Raw genomic sequence first — 20,666 nt, forward strand, 5'->3', positions numbered from 1 at the left:
GAAAGGATGGACCATCTACAGACTGCCATACCCGGGGATCCATCCCATAATCAGCCTCAAAATGCTGACACCATTGCATACACTAGCAAGATTTTGCTGTAAGGACCCAGATATAGCTGTCTCTTGTGAGACTATGCTGGGGCCTAGCAAACACAGAAGTGGATGCTCACAGTTAGCTATTGGATGGATCACAGGGCCCCCTATGGAGGACTAGAGAAAGTACCCAAAGAGCTGGGGAGATCTCCAACCCTATAAGTGGAACAGCAATATGAACTAACCAGTACCCCCTGTAGCTCATGTTTTTAGCTGCATATGTATCAGAAGGTAGCCTAGTCGGCCATCAGTAGAAAGAGAAGCCCATTGGTCATGCAAACTTTATATGCCTCAGTATGGGGGAATGCCAGGGCCAAGAAGTGGGAGTGGGTGGGGGAGGGTGTGGAGGACTTTTGGGATAGCATTGGAAATGTAAATGAAATAAATACCTAATTTAAAAAATTATTTGTCTGTAAATACTTATTTTGATTATTAATTTTTCTCTGCTGAATTCTGATATATGTGTATTTCAAAGAATTGCCCCATTCATTAAATCCAGATTATCAAACATGGTATCTAGACTTATCCCTAATTTCCTTCATTATTAAAAAAAAAACCTGGTCCCCACTGCTGCCATGGGTCATCTTGCGTGTGCACACACACATACTCACACACATCTCTACTTTGTCCTCTAAATACTGAAGGCTGCTTTGAGTTATTTTGAAACATCGTTTAGTGTCTTCCGAAACTTCTGTGGCCCACGTGTTATCTTCTCATTATGAACTTCTATTTTAATTTCACTGTGGTCTGAGAGCAATATCACATCCATTCATTTGAATTGGCTACAGTGTGTTCTGTTTTCCAGAATGGCATCAATTTCAGTGATTGTTATATGTAAGCTTGGGCAGACTGAGCTTTCCTCTGTTACAGGATGAAGCCTTGTATAAATGTAAATGAGACACAGATGATTGATGCTTTTCTCTTCAAACATATCCTGAATGCTTTGTTCCCCTCTCTTCTGTCAATCACTGGAAAAGGAAGTTTGAAGTCTTCAGTTGTAATAATAGGGTCACTGATTTTTCTCCTTGTAGATCTGGAACTTTTGCTTCAAGTATCTGATACTCTGTCATTAGGAACACATACATTAAGAATTAGTATGCCATTTAATAAACTTATATGATATAATTCTGTCTCAACTTACTAGCACCACAATATCAAAAATATTTAGAACAAAGGAATTGCAAGTGTAAAAAAATTCTTTCTAGTCTGTTTTTAATGAGATCAACTCATAAATTTTCCCTCAGTCTTCAATTAATCAGGTAATAATCAGACTGAGGGCAGTCCCCCAGACCTCATCACTTCCCAAAGGTTACAAATTTTAATAACATCACCTTGGGTTTTCAACAGTGTGCTTGTTTGTTTGTTTTGTTTCTTTGGGGTTTGTTATTGTTGTTGTTTGGTAGAGGAAGGACACAAAATTGAATGTCTGTAGCAATGACATCATTATCCTTGTTAATTCTCTTGTCTCTGAAATCAGTTTTACTCAATGTTGATATAACTTTCTACATTTCTTTCAATGGGTATTCTCCCTGTCATTGCATATCTCTCTTTATCCCATTAGTTTTCATCCATCTATCTCCTGATATCTAGCTGGGGTTGCTTTGAAGCAACACTTACTTGAATCTTAATTTTCCCTTGGCTCTGAAATTTTCAGTTGGTATATTTGAGTTTAAAGCAGGCATTGATACTTAAAGCAATAGCTATCATAGTCGCTGTTTACTTCACCCCTGCCCTTATGTTTCAGTTATGGCTTACTTCAGTGGTTTACTAGATTGAATCCTCTGCTCTCCATACCTGAGCTGGTCAGTGGCCCCTGCTACAGATGTAGTAGAGGACTGCCTTGTCCGGCCTCAGTGGGAAGGGATGTGCTTGGTCCTGTAGAGGACTGATTCCCCAGAGAAGGGGAATGCTGCAGGGGTAGATGGGAGTGGATGGATGGACAGGGGAACACTCTCTTAGATTGGAAGGGGAGGGAGTAGGGTGGCTCATGGAATGGGAACTGGGAAAGGGGACAACATTTGAAATGTAAATAAATAAAATAATTTAAAAAGGGAAGAAAGAAAACAAGAAACACTGCTCTCTTAGTCCATCAGTGGTTCTGCTTTTTAAACTATATTTAGTCTTTCTCATGAGTTGTCATTATGCACTTGTAACTAATGCAAGGTCAGTTGTGAATAATTCTGTATAGTTTCCTTGGTAATTCAAGTCCTTTAGAATAGAAGACTCTCAACTTCCCCTATCTTTACTTTGTAACAATCATTGATTTCTCACATCCAAAAGCTAAAGCACCAAGAATAGTCTCATTATTATTTACTTCAAATTAGCTGAAAGAATAGCTTAAGAGGCACAACAACAACAACAACAACAACAAAAAACAATTCAAGATTTAAAATTTGTTCCTAATGTAATATTCTTTACATCAATTTAATATTTTGGCTTGTACTATTTCACATTTGTCTGAAAAAACAAAAAGAAAACCTCCTGAATTTATTTGCAAGTTATGTCTACAGAGATTTTTTTCTAATATTTTAGCAAATAAAAAAAGATTTATTGGGCAGGAGAGATATCTCTGAAAGGGCTGGAGAGATGGAGAGATGGCTCAGGGGTTAAAAGTACTGTCTGCTCTTCCAGAAGTCTTGAATTCAATTCCCAGCAACATGGTGGTTCACAACCATCTGTAATGAGGTCTGGTGCCTCTCCTGGCTTGCATTAATGCAAGCAGAACACTATATATAATAAATAATTTTTTAAAAGGAAAGCTTTATTATGCTGATGAGTAATTTTCTTAATAAAGAATTTTAAGTAGAATTTTTTTCTTTTAGAATTTGAAAATACTTCATACTGTATGTCACAGCACACTTTGACTTGCATAGTCTCTGAAAAACAGGTCCGTTGTTCTCTTCTGCTTCCTCATCTTTAACTGAGGGATAGTTTCCCAATAAGGCTTCTACACACTTTTTCTCTTTGTCTCTTTCCTCCCATCTCTGAGTGCTAACGTCTAGGTATGATAAACACTTATGCTGCCCTCTTTTTACTGCATATTCTCAGGGATCTGGCATCTGTTATTTGCTCTCATTCATTAGAGAAGAACTTGTAGTCAGCACACCGACCTCAGGTAGCCTGCTGTACTATTACTGTTTTAACGGGTGGGGGTTGTTCTACATCATGTTTTGAAGTATTTACTTACTTATTTCATGTTCCTCAATTCTTCCTTCTATGTGTTTTGTCTATCAAATCCATCAAGGATGTAATTCATCCCTGTTATACTATTTATTTTTAATCCGTCTCTTTGTGTCATTATTGGAATTTTCATCTGATATAATACATCTATTCTTGATGGCTGATGCTGCTAAAATTCCTGAGGTTTGTTCCATTTCTTCAAACTATACTGTGTTTTGCCTTGTTATAAATCATGCAAGTGTACTGTTGCTGTTGACAGCTTGTTGTGTACAGTTCCACGACTGGTACATAGATAGCCCTTTAGTATAAGGTTTTATGACCAGAGATTACTCTGTTTAGTGCTTACTCTGGGTGGGTATGTGTTATCTTTGGGTTTCCAGAGAAATATCTTAAATAGCGCCTTTGTTCAGGCATAGCCTCCTGCTGTTACACAAAAATCCCATCTGTTTGTAGTTAACAGAGATTTTCTGTAAATCTCTAGGTTTATATTCAGTTTGTTTCTCATATTATTATTTTATTCTTATTGATGCACATGCCCATGTGGAGTGTGTGTGTGTATGTGTGTGTGTGTGTGTGTGTGTGTGTGCTTGCATGCGTACACATGTTATAAGCACATTTCTTCGACTTCATAGTGTGTTAGTCAAAGAACAAATTTTGGGAATCAGATATTCCTTACATTGTGCACTCCACAAAAGATGGAAGTCAGGCTTTCAAATAAGTGGTTTTGCCATTAACACAACTCCTAGTCTCAAATCTCAGGTTCTTGAAATTAAAGTTTAATGTCTGAAAGAGACTAGGTCCTAGGATGTGTCATTCATGACTGTTTCTCAGATTCTCAGGTTGTATCTTTGCTTCAGTTCTGTTCCCATACTTTGTTATCCTGTCTCTCTCCCTCCTCCTTGTTTTTCTTTGTGTCTCCCAGGACCCAGGATCTGGGAAGAATTGCTCATTTTTCTTTGTGAAGAGTGGGATGGTGATTCCCAAGCCCCTTGTGTGTTAGCCCTAACATGATGCTTTGCAGCTTTGTACATTTTAAATTGTTTGAGCTCTATTTCTGCAACTGCAGAGTTCAGATGGCAGTTAGCAGTCCTACCTTATATCCATATACCAGTTGAAGCTCAGCAAACATAAATTATTCACATCATTAAAATTAATAAAATTATTAAACTTTCATTAATATTGACAGCATCACTGTTAGTTTTATATTTTATTAACTTAGGTTAACCTCTATTAACCTCTTATTTCCAATAGAAATCTATATGTTTGCTATTCTTGGTGTTTTGCTTTTGTTAAATAAGATTTGAGTATCTTCTTAATTTAAACTATGTTAAGTGATGCACTTCTATGGATTAACTGAAACTCAGTCCTCTACTGTGACCTGTCCATGGATGATTAAAACACAGAACCACTGAGAACTGCTGGGGGCTAAGACAAGTCACACAGCCTTCTCACACATGCATCCCCTACACTTTTAATGAGATAAATATTTAATGACTAGGCAGAGGTTTTGATATCCTCAGATGGCCACTCAGGGAATCCAAGTCAGTGAAGATGCTTGCTTTCAACACTGCAGGATTATAAAGCCTCTGGAAGCTACATCAGAGGAGGCCAGAAAAAGCTAAGCAGTTTGCCTCTGCCTTTACCTATGCATCCTGAGTGAATGACTGTTGTTAAAGCAGCCCACTGCTCTGCAATATAAACGTACATACTCATACTTATATTGCCCTTTTAGAGATATCATTAAAATTTCTTTTTGTAAATAAGTACTATGTAGATGATCTGTCAAAAACCTTAATGTTAGCATTATAATGAAAATGCATTACATGTGGCAGTCCTTTTGCTCTTACCTTTAATGTGGAATATTGATATGATTAATCTGAGAAGATTTTTCTTTTGTTAAAGATTTATGTATATTACTCTGATCTCTTAAATGTCTTGAGTAATTCAAATCAATCTTGAGGACCCTCATAAATACCTCTAACACCCAACCATAAACAATCGTTTTCTCTGGTTATAATTTTAGGTATATCTTATTGAGGAATCAGGACTAAACATCCTGATGTGGTCCATGATCCGAAACAAAAACACTGGTTGGACCTATGCGCATGTACCTCTTTCTAGTAACAGTCCCTTCAAGGTTGCATTCGAGGCTGACTTGGGTGGAAAGGAGGACATCTTTATTGCTCTTGATGACATCACTTTCACACCAACGTGTGCATCTGGAGGTAAGTGATTCCTTTAGAAACTAGGAATAAACATGAGTTTTATACCAAAATATACAGTAATTGTGAGATTCAGGGGAATTGCATTTATTTCTCAATCAAGTCCTATTCTTAAGTGATGAATATATATGTGTGCATATATTGAGGTAGTTTCTCTGCCCATGAACTTTGCCATAAATTTTCATGTCTTTTGGGCAGCAAACTAACACCGCACTAAAGGCTAAGGAAACATGTTTCCACTGATAGCGCTTTACTGCATAACTTCCTATTCCATCTTTACCTGAACTGCCTAAAACCAAGGTACCTGTCGTTCTCCCAACTCCCTTTTCTACCCATGTTGTGTCAGTCTTTTCCTTCCTCTGGCTGCTTCCTTCTTCTTATTTCCCCAAACAATCTAGAATAGCCCCTGTATTTCAACAAGAAATTATAAACCCAGCCAGGAGCCCTTTTAACCAATACCTGAATCTCTTCTATTTATGATGTCTCCAGTTAAGTGGGGCTATCTGTTCTCTTGTAAATCTTCAATTCTTATTAGACAGGAGTCATGTCCTTTTATACAACGTGATCTTTGGCAATGATGATGCCTCTGTGCTTAAAAGCTTGTTGCACAAGCATGAAGACTGGAGGGACTGGATGGACCCATGCAAACACAAGGGGGCATAGTAATCTCCCTGCAATTCTAGTCTAGGAAGCAGAGGCAGGGAATCCTCAGATAAAAGCTGACAAGCAAAATTAGACATATTGGTGATGTTAAGGTTTGAGTTCTGTTATTGAGGAAGCAGGAGTTCTACCTCATTGTATAAGATAGAAAAGCAGTATAGTATGAGATTTAACATCAACCTCTGGTAGTTTTGACATCAACTACCTGGTAGTTTGTAGGTACACATGGGATGCCTCCCTCTACATCCTCACATACATACAAATATGCATACATATGCATACATTCACATGACATGTACATGAAAATACACAATAAAAATATCATGGTCTTAACCTTTGAGCTAACTCCTGAACAATTATACCTTCCCATTTAAACAACATAGGTAAAACATTAAAACTCCCTCAATCATAACTTCCATCAACATTGTTAAATGACTTTGCTTATATTTTATTAGTAGATATATTTTCAATTTTTAACTTTATATAGAAAGGAGTATTATTTAGCTTATAATTCTGGAAGTTCACATTTTGGACAGTTATAGCACAGACTCTAACTCATAGCGACGGCAGGGGTGCATGTTAAAGAAACCGATCACATCTTCAGCCTGGAGACAGAGGGGGGCTGTCAGTCTTGTTTCTAGTCATCACCTTCGAAGAATTGCCAATATAATAAACTGCCTAAGCCCTTCTGATAGCAACATTCTCAGTAATGAAAGGATTTTCCTTTAGATTCTACTCTTGAAAGTTCCGGTACAATCCCTGATACTGCCGTTTTGAGGAGTAAACTTTATCACATGGATTCCTTGGATACTCTCAATCATCTCAAAATCCCACAGTTCAACTAGTTGTAGTCTTTGTGGCTTGGTCAACTTTGTTAATTTACACTGAGGGTTAACTCCCTTCATTAAATAGTTTACAATGAATGAGCATTTATTATTATTATTATTTTATTTATTATTATTATTATTATTCAATCCTTCTTTACAGTACAGTCATTATCTGCCTCCCATCCCACCCTCTGACTGTTCTTCACCCCATACCTCCTTCCCATTCTCCAAGAGGATGTTTCCATCTCCCCACTCCCACTTCACCAGAACTCCCAACATCCCGGGACCTAAGTCTCTCCAGGGTTAGGTATATCTTCTCTCACTGGGGCTAGACCAGACAGTCATCTGCTGTATATGTGTCAGTGGCCTCATATCAGCTAATATATGCTATATGTTTGGTGGCTCAGAGTCTGAGAGATCTCAGGAGTCCAGGTCAGTTGAGACTTCTGGTCTTCCCATGGGGCCACCCTCCTCCTCAGCTTCTTCCAGCTTTCCCCAACTCAACCACAGGGGTTCCCTGGGTTCTATCCATTGCTTGGGTGTTGTGGGGCAGTGAGCTGTGCACTGACAGACTGGTCCCTGGTTGAGCACAGAACTTGTACCCCAGTGAACGGGTAGGTGGCTTCTCCCTATGAGGGACAGCAGGTGTTTGACCACGCCCCTTGAGTCCCTGGCTCCTGTTTCAGCTTTAGCCTCCCATAACCCCCTCCCCCCAGAGAGGTGTGTGGCTCAGTCATGTAGGAGCAGCACCAAGCCCTAACACATGCAAATACGGTTTCCAAAAAGCTCTCAGACAAAGCCAATGAGAAGTACCTGTTATCAAACCTTTACCTACCCCAAAAGTACCAGATTAAAGGTGTGTGAGAACTACTCCATTGTCCAGAACTTCTGTCCTAAGAGCTGTAACACTTGGGAAGAGGTCTGCCACACTCCTCACTGGCTAGTCAGGCTCTCATCAGCCCAACCCGACCTGACTCAGTGCTGGGCTGTGTGGAGTAACTGAGATGGCACTGTGGAGAGATAGGTGGAGCCAACTGCAGCAGCAGAGTGTTGGAAACAACTTCCCCTCCCTGCTTGCACCCTCTCCCCTCTGCTGGAGCTCTTACCAGGTCAGAGAACTCCATGGAAAGCCTCCTGTACGCAGGCCCACATCCGGTGACCAACATGGGGCAGAAACAGCTAAGGCATACCCTCAGCTGGGGACCCACACACACAGAGATCCAAATCGGAACTCCAGATTGCCCAAGACCATGAGTAACCTGACCTAGTTCAAAATACTAGCCCTTACTCTGATCTATCTCTCTCTGTCTCTGTCTCTCTCTCTCCCTGTCTCTCTCTCTCTCCCTATCTCTGTCTCTCTCTCTGTCTCTCTCTCTGTCTCTCTCTCTCTGTCTCTGTCTCTCTTTCTGTCTCTCTGTCTCTGTCTCTCTCTGTCTCTGTCTCTCTCTCTGTCTCTCTGTCTCTCTCTCTCTCTCTCTCTCTCTCTCTCTCTCTCTCTCTGTCTCTCTTCTTCTAGGTGTTCCTGGCCAGCTTCTTCACCCCCTCCTCCTTTTGACTCTTAGCTACAGTCTCCAAATCTCATTTTAGACTTAGCTTGCTCTACTTCTGGTGTAGCCTCTACTCTCTACCCACCCCAGCCCCCTCTGCCCGGAAGCAGGGCTCCTATGGAGCTACTTTTCAGATGGCAGTGCCTGCCCTGAGCTCTGCTTCCTTAGCCTGCCAGCCAACTGAGGCCCCTGAAGGCTAGATTGACCTTCTCACACTGGCCAAGGGGTTGCTGCAGCTTTGACTAGAAAGCCTCTCACTCCTTCTGTACCTGACTGCTATCTATGCTTATTCCTTTGAGCTTTTCTTCAAGATTGGCCTTTCATCTCCTTCTGCTTTCCAAGTAAAAACCAAATAGGGAAAACAGGAAGCTGTTTACTAGAGCACACAACCACCTCTTGGCAAAGCAGGCCCCTCCCCCCTCCTCCTAAGCCCGCCATAGAAAAACCGCACCTGAGGCCCTTCCATCAAAGATTTTCAGGCTTCATTTAAATGCTTGATCTTCCTAACAGGAACACCTGAAACAATGTTAGTGCTTTTCAAACCAAAATTTTCTTGCTTCTTTATTTAAATATTTATTTTCTACCTAGCATTTGTGCATGTCTAAAAAATTTCAACTTGTTTAAGATTTCGATTAAGGTTCAAAAGTCATCTAATCTACTTCCACAGGTCAAATCAACTATGCTGAGTACCATTATTCAATTTTTAATTAACAACCACTTTCCTTTTTACAAACTGTTACTGCCTATCCTGGATGCATAATTAACATATTTTCTTCCTCAGCCATCCAAAGCAGACTTAAAAGATGTCTTCCAGGACTAAATTACTCAAACACCCTTGCTTTTCTAGGATCATGACAGCAGACAGTGATGTGGTCCCAAGCAGACCATTGCAGGCTTAAAGCTTGCTATCCACTCCATGCAGACATCTCCTTCCTGGGGTTCTGCTCTGCTGTTGTAATTACCCTACAGGTTTATCCCGACAAAAGAAAAGGATAGTGCCTGCTGCTATAGATCCAGCCGAGAAAGTGCCATCTCCTGAGAAGTGCAGACAACAAAGCTGCCTTCCTCCAGACACCTCGTCCGACTGAAGACTCCCAAGATACACACTGAGACCAAGAGACATACACTGATCCCCACAGAGAACTTGGGAACTTCCAGCTACAGTTGAACTCTCTTGCCAAAGTCAAATGGCTACTGAACTTAGAGGAAGTTATATGATAGTAAGGAAAACACGATGTCTATCTAGATTAACCAAATGCTGTTTAAAACTGATGGAGACCCAGCAGATTAATCTACATGGGACAGAAGGCCTGTTTGCCATGCTCCCAGACACTAGGCTCCTGACAGGAGGACCCAGATCCATAAATTCTGTGGCCATCAGTCATGTAAGCTGTCTGGACTCCACTCCCACAGTTACCTGGCAACAGTCAGGTGTGCTCCTCCCCACAGTTACCTGGCAACAGCCAGGTAGGCCCACCCACTATGAAAGGTGCTGTTTGCCTCCTCCTTCCTCTCTTCCTCTCTTGTTTCTCCTACTTTTGCTTCCTGCTTGCCCCCTCTCTCCATGTGGTCATGACAGGGCCTCTACTTCTGTACTCTTCTCCCTCTGCCTTTCTTCAATAAATGCCTTAAAACCATAGACTGCCTCTTCTTATAGGGATCCACTATGCTGAAGCAATGGAGCAGGTCTCCCTCTAAAGAGCCACACCTCCAGCTGGAGGCTTCTCTGTATTCCCAGACATGGCTTCCACCAACCCAAACTGCAGTCAAGCAAGCCCAGGATTTTCCTCCCCATAGTATCCTGCTGGAGCTCTCTCCTCTCTGTCTGTTTCCCTTTGGCCCTGGGCTAGAGTCCACCCGGGGGCCCACCTCTGTTTTCAGTTCTTCTGTGGTATCCAGCAGCTTCTGCAGTGCCCAAGAGTGAGAACCTCCTGATTTCAGCCTCTGTATGGGCCGAGTCCCCCCGAACTGGCTCCTGGCAGGTCCATGGGGACCTCAGACTGTGCCTTCCCCACCCTCAGAAGCAGGGTCCTGTGGGCCTATGCCTGTCAGGCAGAGCTTGTGGAATAGGCACAGTCAAACTTCTCTCCATGAGTGTCTGTCTCCATGAGTGGCCCTAGCCCTGTGGCAGGCCAGGTGCAGGACCCCATTTTTAACAACATCTGACCTTGTGTCAGGAACCTAGTGTCTGGGACTTCCATCTCTTGTAGATTAATCTGTTCAGTCTCCAGGGTTTCAACCTGGCTCAACCAAAAGCCAGACTGCCTTGCAAGGTCCCACAGGGTGTTAGTATCTGCATCTGACTCTTTCAAGCTGCTTGTTGGGCCTATTTGAATTTTTTAACAACAGAATACACATTACTATTTAGTTCCATGATCTGTCACAGTGGCTGTATCTTTTTTTCAAAATTAGATGTATAACAATGTGATTGTCAAAAAATGCTCCTGAGCATGCAGATTAGGACCACAGAAAGTGTTTGCCTACTACAATAGCTGAGTACTTTAGGGCATATGGCCCCCTGTTCCCAGGGCCTGCATCTCTGAAGCAGTCTTTGAGTTAGTCTTTTTTGTGTCTGGCTTTTTGCATTCTACAGATGTTCTTGTAGCATTTGTGTAAGAAACAGAACTGTTCTATAAGAAATGCTTTCAATTTTCTTATTTTCATTTCCAAATGTGAATTCTTTTTTCTTATCATTCTTTTTCCAAAGATCTCTTGTCATTCAAAAGTAAATGTATAACCCTGATTATTTCCTTTCTCAATATTTTCTAGCACCTATAACATCTACATGTTCTCTGGCATCTTACTCGTAAAGTAAAGAGCTAAGAATGACTGGAAGATGCATGAGTTTGTGCTTGTGCATATGTGTATGTATATATGTATGTATATACATATATGTGTATATATATATATATATATATATATATATATATACATATGTGTTCATGTGTGTGTGGCTTACACTGATTTTGGTATCTTCAGGAATTTAAGGAGCTTATATAATTCATATCTTGATCTTAATGAAGAAACTAGGAGATTCAGCCTGAAAACTTCTATTATCCAGAAATAACAGAAAATATTATTCAATAGTTCCCCTAAATAAAAGTATTTATTGGAATAGTGTATGAACACCCTGATTATTCTGATGGACTGATGATTCTTTGTAAATATATTATGGAATGTACATACTATTGAGACCCTTATAAACAACTAATACCAGTGCTTCGATGCTTTGGATGTCTTCTCTGTCACCTTATGCATTACTGTGTTCCTCTCCAATCCCATTCATATACCCAATTCCATAGTGTTGTGGCGTAGAGATTCATTGTTGATTTTGTTTGATAGCTTAGAAAGTAAGAAAATGATCTAGCAATTCTGAAGGACCAGTTGTCAAATCTGTTAGGGATGTGCGAGAGATTCTCTAGGATTACCTGGTAAATCTAAAACAGCTTCATTTGAAGAGCTGTGGAGAAGACATGGACAAAATAAATCACATTTGAAATAAACATAAATGTAATATACATTGTAATACTAGCATTATAGGTTAAAGGCTTTAAAGTAAAGTTGTTCTTTTAGTGCTGTTACAAATATCCTTTCATGTGATTTTGGTACTATTATAAAAATTTTAGTGAGATATTTAATGGATGGCTTATCTATTGCAAACTAAATTGTGGAAGAAAATATTCATAATATGTTGGTGAATGTGAAGGACATAACCAATAAAGACACAAGAAATGGGAGGCTATTTTGCTTTTAGTAATTATAGAAAGTGACAAAGAAAATATGAAACTATATTAATAAACTGCAGATACTATCGGTGGTGTCTGAAAGAGTACACAAAATAATATATGACTCTGATAAAAAGAAGTATGAATAATACTTTTTTTGCTGTTTTTTTTTATAGTGTATCGACTTGAACAATGTTATTTCTAGTTGAGGAAAAATTTATATAAAAAGGAAGGTATATGTTAGAAGATCATTGCTTTATTTATTTTTATTACAATGTGTGTGTGTGTGTATGTGTGTGTGTGTGTGTGTATGTGTGTGTGTGTGTATGTGTGTGTGTGTGTGTGTGTATGTGTGTGTGTGTGTGTGTGTGTGTTGCTAAGGATTACACCCAGGACCTTGTATATAGTAGACAAGGGATTTTTGCTTGTTTGTCTATTTTGTTTTTAAATCTCTGATCTCTATTGCAAGCTTTACATCATTGTTTTAATCTTTCACCAAATGAAATTATTTACTGGACCTGTATTTCAAGAGGCTGTGGCATAAATGGAGTTACTTTCATTATTTTGAGTCATGCTTTCTAGTTGTTAGTTCAAACAATAACAATCCAGCTTTCTGAAACTTTGCAAAATATAAAGTATGATTCTTCCCCAGCTCTTTTCTCTCCAGGGAAAAGTTAGATATATTAAGCCATGTGGATGATCTATTCTTTTATTTTCAGTGATTTGGTTCTTTTATCACCATGTGGCAGAAATACTTATGGTATATAAGAATAGGTCATCGTGAGTGAGTAGGTCTTGTTCAGTAGCATTCCTCCGGTTGTGTTAAAATTTCAGAAAGGAGCCAACAAACTCAGACAGAACTTTAAGTCTTTCAAGAAGAGAACAGGAATTTTAAATACCCGAGAAACATTTACTAAAACAACTCAGCAGCAGCTGGTATTGAGTAAATAAAATTTTCTTCCTACCAGGGCCAGTGGTGCATGCCTGTTACATTTAACATCAACAGATAGCATAAAGAAACAAAGAGGAATACAAAACAGAGGGAAAGGGGAAAAGAAGTAACGGAAGAGAGACAGAAAAGGCAAGAAAGGAAAAGTGTCTACCTGATTCAGTTCAGTTCTCCTGAGTATAGGAAGAGTGTTTTTGAAACATTTAAAAAGTGACAATTTTTAGTAAATTCCTTTTGAAATTAAATTTTATTGACTAGAAATCCTGAGATTAGGACATAGGTTTCCACTGAAATATAGATATAAAATGCAAATATCCTCATAATATGGGGCCTTTGCAATGAGTGTTTGCTATATGAAGTGGAAGATAGAAATTTCCATAGTTTCTTCCAATATTGATTAAATGCTCAACACTCCCAAAGTGGCAAAAATAATATTTAACTTTTCTGAAGTCTAGACTGCTTGCTTTGTCGACCATATCCAAGTTGGCACAGTCTGGACAAAAGTCAGATAAGGTGTGACATTAACCTAGATAATTTTCTGCTGACATGTAACAAACCCTCCAGATTCTGAATCAATCATAGAATATGGTTTCTTTATAAGAGTTTCCTGCACTGGGGCGTGGTTTCTGTTTTTCTTTTCCCTCCTTTAAAAAAAAGGAAGATCTGATTTTTTTTTTCTCAGTGATGAAGAGACATTTTACGAAGTTGTAAGGATGCCAATGTTTCCAAATTAGTGGGAGAAGTTGTATGGTATTAAACAGTGGGTTATCACATGCTATGAACAGTGGGTAATCTCAACCCACTTATGATATATATATATATATATATATATATATATATATATATATATTTGTGACTAGACAGATGAGCAGGCAGACATCAAGTTAAATACAAGTTAAGCACAAGTTTCTCCACAGGAGTTCACTATTCTGCTGGGTTGAAGAATGTCTTCCTACAAGCGCTGTTTAGCCTCAATTGTCAGTGTGACATAGCCCGGGATACTCTAAGTAAAAAAGGCTTAATTGCATAGTATGATGTCATATACCTGTAGTCAGAACATATGAGAACCAATGCCAGAAGATTGTAACTTCGAGGCCTGCTCGGACTCCTCTGTGACACCCTGTCAAAAACAAAATCAATAAAAATCCATAGATCTTTATTTTCCAATAACTACAGAGGCCAGGCATTTGAGTTCAAGGCCTTCTTAAAGGCAAGCTCCCTTTGAAGATACCACTGAAGCGATTGTATAGATCTACAGCATGTCTATAAAGGACAGTCTGGATTACTAATTGATGTTCCATGGCACAGTTGACTTTCCCAACGTACCGTCTCTCAGGAAGTGGTCCTAGGTTGTAGAAGAAACCAAGCCAGTGAAGCAGAATGTAGTGTTTCTCCATAGGTTCTGCCTCAGGTTCCTGCCTTGACTTACAGTTCTGACTTCTCTCAATGAGGAGTCGTGCCCTGGAAGGAAGTTAATAAGCCCTCCCCACCCAGTTGGTTTTGCTTAGTGTTTTGTTTTGTTTTTGTGTTTTGTTTGTTTTTCATTACAGCAAACTCAGACTAAAACTGGAACACCTCAATTCCATGTCCTTCTCAGAACCTCAGATTGCAACTTTATTTAGAATTGAGGGTTTTGCAGATAAAATGAACCTTTGTGTATTATCAAACTGGAGTAGAAGAGACCCTTTAAACTAATGTGGCCCATGTCCTTATAAGAAATATCACACTGAAACAGACATATAATTCCATATGCTGCAATAAGCAGAGCTTGAAAATAATCCATGTGCTATAAATTACCTGGATACTTAGCAAAACAAGTATCTAAGAAAAAGGAACAGACCAGCTTCTTCTATGGAGCCTTCAAAGGTAATCTACCTCTAACAAGGCCTTGAACTCAATCACCTGCCTTCTATAACTATTGTAAAATAAACATCAATGGATTTTTGTTGATTTTGTTTTTGACAGAGTTTTACATGGAGCCTTAGAGGGCCTAGAATTCAAGATCTTTCTTCCCAAGCCTCTCAAATATTCTAATTAGAGATCTGTGCCATCATACTACGCAATATCTGTTATTTAAGTTATGCAAATGTTGATACTTTGGTATACCACATTACGAATCCACTACAACTAGCTTCCATTGAGGCACATGTTAAAATCAAGTAGTAGGTTCAAATCTTCAGTGCACCAATTACTGCCCATTTGGCTTGATTTTTCTCATCTGTGGAAGGAACACAGTCAGGACTTAACACTGTCTTTCCTGAACATTTGCCAACTATTTCATTTGGCAAATGAAAAATGTATTCTTAGCCAGGGAATAATTTTCATGTGACTCTACATATCTAGTCATCCACTGATTGATATCTTGGTCAGAATATGCTATCTGATGTTCTGTCTACTAAATAAACACTGTAGGCATCAAGCTTTGCTGATGGCTTCCAAAAGCTTAGAAAGATCTTTTTGGTGACTAACATGGACACTTTATTTTTATCTAGCTTGTTTTTATTAATGGAAAGAATATAGACCTTCAGATACCTAAGACAGATTCAAAAGAAAAAAAAAATATTAGCCAAGGGTATCCCTTTTATCTTGACTTACTAAATATAAATGGTCAGTAACTAGCAAGGTATCAACAAGATAAGAAAATTAGGAAGAATTCAGGATGATGGGAAGCTAAGAAATCTTGTGGTGTTGCTCTGTTTGGTCTTAGTTTTATATTATCACTGCTGAAAAAATCACTTTCTTCCTAGCCCTGAATGGAAGGCACATTCTTGTTTCCTGTCTATGGTCCTATATATCAAGCCCAAGGAATAATTCCAGCTCAATTGTAAGATAAACATTTAAGTTATTTAAAGGCAAAGGTCAGTTAGATTCATTCAGTTTTATTATTATTAATCATCAGGAAGTCAGTAAATAAGCTGTATAAATAGACAAGTATACCGAATGAGAAGAAAAATGAAAAGTGCCAGCAACACCTGAACGTACATGCAACCTCCCTCACCACCTCCCAGAACACTTCCTTTGGCTCTGCTCTCGCTACCTTTCTTAGAAAGAGCAGGGACAGGATGTATAAAATGTCCCATTCTATGTCTGTGTCTACTGAGTTACAGAAAGAGATGACTCTACTCAAAATTTTATGACCTGAATCTAAATTACAATTGTGGCTCTCAATACCTGTAATTTGGGGACAATCATTACATATCTTTAGTCTATGGTTTAGAATTCTGTAAATTAAACAACTAGTTTGTAAATAACTTGCAACTCTTGTCATTCTATGCATATGAATAGAGACACAGAAGAAGGCCACAAAGAATGGCATCAGAAGATGGGGTTCAGAGAAGATGGGTAAAGGAAATGTCATTGCAATTTGATAAAGGAAATTTCTCATTACCTGAAAACTTATAATTTTTGTCTGTCTTTACTCAATCAATATTGTACCAAATCTACTACTTTCTGCCCTGCATGTAAGTTGGATGGCAGGTATTAATAGAATAATGTCTCTCAATGACTGTGGTTAAACATAAAAAATTTATAAAATTCATCCCAAAATTCAGATTTTCACACATTCATGTGTGTAAGGCATGCAGAAAGGGACATGCAGTCAGTGCCATGGCAATGGAAGCAGGGGCAGCATTGTCACATAGAGATGACATGATTCGTCCCTGGGTCTGAGAGCTGGGTCTAAGGATGATTCTAGCTGCCAAGGGATGCACCTGGTGCTAACAAAAGCAGTCAAGTATATAAATTAATATAATATACACTAGACAAAAAATACTGAAAGATTCCCAGCCAACTACTAAATTAGTTTCTTACGCTTTAACAGAAAGCTTCTGTTATCTCTGTGTCCATATAAAAATGATCCCTTCAAAGTAGAATTCTTGTTTTTCTAATACTTCCCCATGTGCTCCAATCTTCATAACCTTAGTCCTGTTGAATGTAAGAACTCCATGCCCTTTATCTCATCTTATGAAAATCCTTCCTTGATATCAACGGCAAAGCCAAATCTTGCTTCTTCAATACATATCCTTAATTGTCTCCACAGGGACCTGCACTCCATTTTAGAATATCCATCTTTAAGTTTGAAATTCCCTTCTGTGTTACTGTGCAGTTTAAAACATTCATTGTTTGTTGTTTGGCATGTTAGTCTTGCTGTTTTTAAATACTCCTCTTGTCACTAACCCATTTTTTTTCAATATAAACTATAACAAGTGAACTTTGCTTTAAGATTGATTGGAAACCATATAAAGTTCAAGTCAGTAAAGAGAACATGTATATGGTAGCAATTTTAGACAAAATTATTTAAAGCCATTTGAATGCTTTGAATTTTATAAGTTTGCATCAGTTGTGACTCATAAATGGGCCTCATTTTAAACTGAATGGTGACGAATGCACAATATGCTCAGAGAAAAGGCTTTCCTATTGCTCCTAACTCACTTATTGAATTATGGCAGATTATTAGACTTTAAATCTATTGGGGGTGGGGTCATACACTCCTCCTGTCTGTTAGATGACATTTTCTACTTTTCAGATGGATTTCTTAGATTTGAAGATAAGAAAACAAGAACCAACAACTTTCATCAGAAGTGAGAGTCATGCAGGTTCAAGGGGCCACACCTCCATCCTTTGCTCATCTTCTTTTGGGAACGCCTCCTGCCATGGAACATTACTTGTTCTTGCTTTCCTGCTGAGCATCAGGAAGGAAAATAATTCAGTCAAATAAGGGAAAGAAATCCAAATGACAACCATGGAAAAGCCAACCCCATCATAAGCTGCAGTCTGTCACCTGAATGTGATAAAGATCTCAGACTAGGCCTGAACTCAAAATGCAAAACACACAGAAATCTCTCTGCCTTCCCCTTAAAGATGAATGTTTTAAAATGACCAATATATGGGAGACTGACTGAAAGGCATTCATTATGAAAGAACTTAAACTTTTAATTTTCACATTAAAATGTATTCCAATGTAAAAAAATAAAAATAAAAATAAAATGACCAATGTTATCCACCATATAAACATCTATTTTTGAAGGAAATACACACACACACATACATACATACATACATGATAGATGCAAGAACATATGTAATGCCTATACTAATATATATCTCAAAGCCTAGTATAGCAATTTATCATATGGAAATAATAATGAATTATTATAAACCTTTTCACTCCACAAAACTACTATAGAACCTTTCTTACTTCTGTGTTCATTTTGACACACTCAGCCTCCTGAATCTTAACAGGCCAGTAATGTCTACGAGATTGAAAGGGCTTTCACAACCAGCAAGAATCTTGTCTAGTATACTCTCATAGATGGATATTGTATATTTTCATTATGATTTTTCTCATTTTCTAGAACTCTTGCCTCGGGTCTGGCTTGCATTCAGAGATTACAAAGCAAAGGTTTGTTGATTAAGAAGCCACATTAGACCATAACACCACAACACTGAAAAGTCATTGTTCTGTGGGCAAATTTCTCTTCTGAAAGAAAAGCAAATGACCTTAACAGATGGCTAAGTCCAAAATACAGAATGCCCTTTTTTGCAGTGTAAGACAATTTTACTCAGAAAAGATGAGTTTCTGTAGAGATAGTTGAAAATGGAAAAGTAAAATTTCGTGGCTCAACTAAAAATGACTATGTGAATCTATATATTTTTTTGTTATTATAAACTTGCTCAAACCAAAAAAGTGTGAGATGGAAGAATTGACTAAATTTGACCATAAAGATGTTCAAAGAATTGACAAAAAAGCAGCTCTGTCTTTTATGCCATATAGAGAGATTCAGCAAACTTTACCTGTGTTTCTTCATGTATGCTATTGCTGGTGTATTTCATGTATGTAACTGTTATTTCATGTGTGCTATAGCATCTGATTCAGTGTTGTTCCGGAAGTCTGGGCTTGCATGTCCTGTAGCTTACATCTCTCTGCTGAGCCACCTCTTTGACTAACAATATTCTTGAGAATATGTGTAAATTAATAGAATGAGATAATTCTACCCATATTAATGAATCACTTCTGTTTCTTTTGAGAAAGCAAAAGTTAGCATGACAATAGTGAGATTATTAAATAGTTATGCAGTTATATTTCATTCTCCAAAATCTACTTTAAAGTATTCATTCATTTATCTCCTTAATCATTGTTTATTTGTCTTTTTATTTATTATCTCTTTAATTATTCATTTAACTTTTAACTTAGATAGCTGTATCTGGGAAATGCTCTGGTCACTGGTAGTAGTGATATCACAGTCATCAGATTTGTATATTTTGTTTTGGTTTGTTGTACTTGATATTTTTAAATCTGCCATGAAATGTATTACTTTTTATTATTTCTTTATTTTTTAAAAATCATATTAGTAGAATGTTAGTGGTAGAATAGCCACTACACCAGATATACCCTATAGAAGGCATTTGACTCCTAAGAGGGGCTCTCAAAGTACAAATGAAATTGCATACTATTTCTAACATCACATATTACTTCCTATGCCTACATTCTTTCTAGTTGTGTTTGTGGGATATGTTAGGAGGTGGGTTTTCCTTAGCATTCTCAAGGAATTAGCTTCACATATGTTTCAGATTAGTTTGGGTTTCTGAAGACTGAATAATTCTTATGTATATTGTCATCTTAGAAGAAAATCCTCTATGTTGGTGGTAAATGCCTATGTTAAAAACACAAATGGTTGGAGATGGTACTTTTAATGGATTCTCTTTCTTTAACACTTGTTTTCTTTTTTGTCTTCCATCTGTGTATGTGTCAGGACAAAGACAGGGTTCTGAAAATAGGTCACCTAAGCCTCCTCCACAGCCTGAAGTCTCCTTGCTTATGAGACTCATCACCCAATGCCACATTCTTCACTATAAACTGTCCCCACTAGATAACTTTACAGTTTCATGTACAGATGTGCACATGCACAAATGTACATTCACTACTGCTTATATCATACATATATCAGTGCATTTAAGGTTATATAGATGTGTGCTTCTATAAGCTTTCTCCAGTCTTTATGTAGGCTTTATCCTTGTCTTGGCATGACTAGTCACTATGCAAATGTTTTCATGTTATTTGGTACCTGTTCTCAGATCATTTTCAGATTCCATGTTGGATCTAACCTATGGAAACTTCACAGTTTTCTTCATTTCTCCATTTCTCTCCATCTTTTTATTCCTCACTAAGATACAAGCTAAACACCAGACAAAGAAACCACTGGCCAATATGTCCTACTCATTGTCAGCAGTTTATGTCAGTCTCCTATTGTCTACAGGGAAAATAAAAGACAAATTCTGTCTTGCCAGTAATATGTAAGCGGTTACATTTATGAAACAAAATAACAACCAGACTACCTTCTTTAGGCTTTTTATAAGAGATGAGTACTAGCCGGGCGTGGTGGCGCACGCCTTTAATCCCAGCACTCGGGAGGCAGAGGCAGGCGGATTTCTGAGTTCGAGGCCAGCCTGGTCTACAAAGTGAG

At 38.3% G+C, this 20,666-nt stretch overlaps 1 protein-coding gene across 1 annotated transcript in view; it reads left to right on the forward strand.

The window, feature by feature from the left end:
• Malrd1 (MAM and LDL receptor class A domain containing 1) overlaps positions 1 to 20,666 on the forward strand; it is a 667,530-nt gene that overhangs the window by 522,588 nt on the left and 124,276 nt on the right. The window contains exon 32 of the mRNA XM_021156265.1: positions 5,297 to 5,498. Within this exon, the coding sequence (XP_021011924.1) occupies positions 5,297 to 5,498 (202 nt within the window). The remainder of the gene's footprint in view (positions 1 to 5,296; positions 5,499 to 20,666) is intronic.

Source organism: Mus caroli, chromosome 2, assembly GCF_900094665.2.
Source record: "Mus caroli chromosome 2, CAROLI_EIJ_v1.1, whole genome shotgun sequence".
NCBI classification, from domain to species: Eukaryota; Metazoa; Chordata; class Mammalia; order Rodentia; family Muridae; genus Mus; species Mus caroli.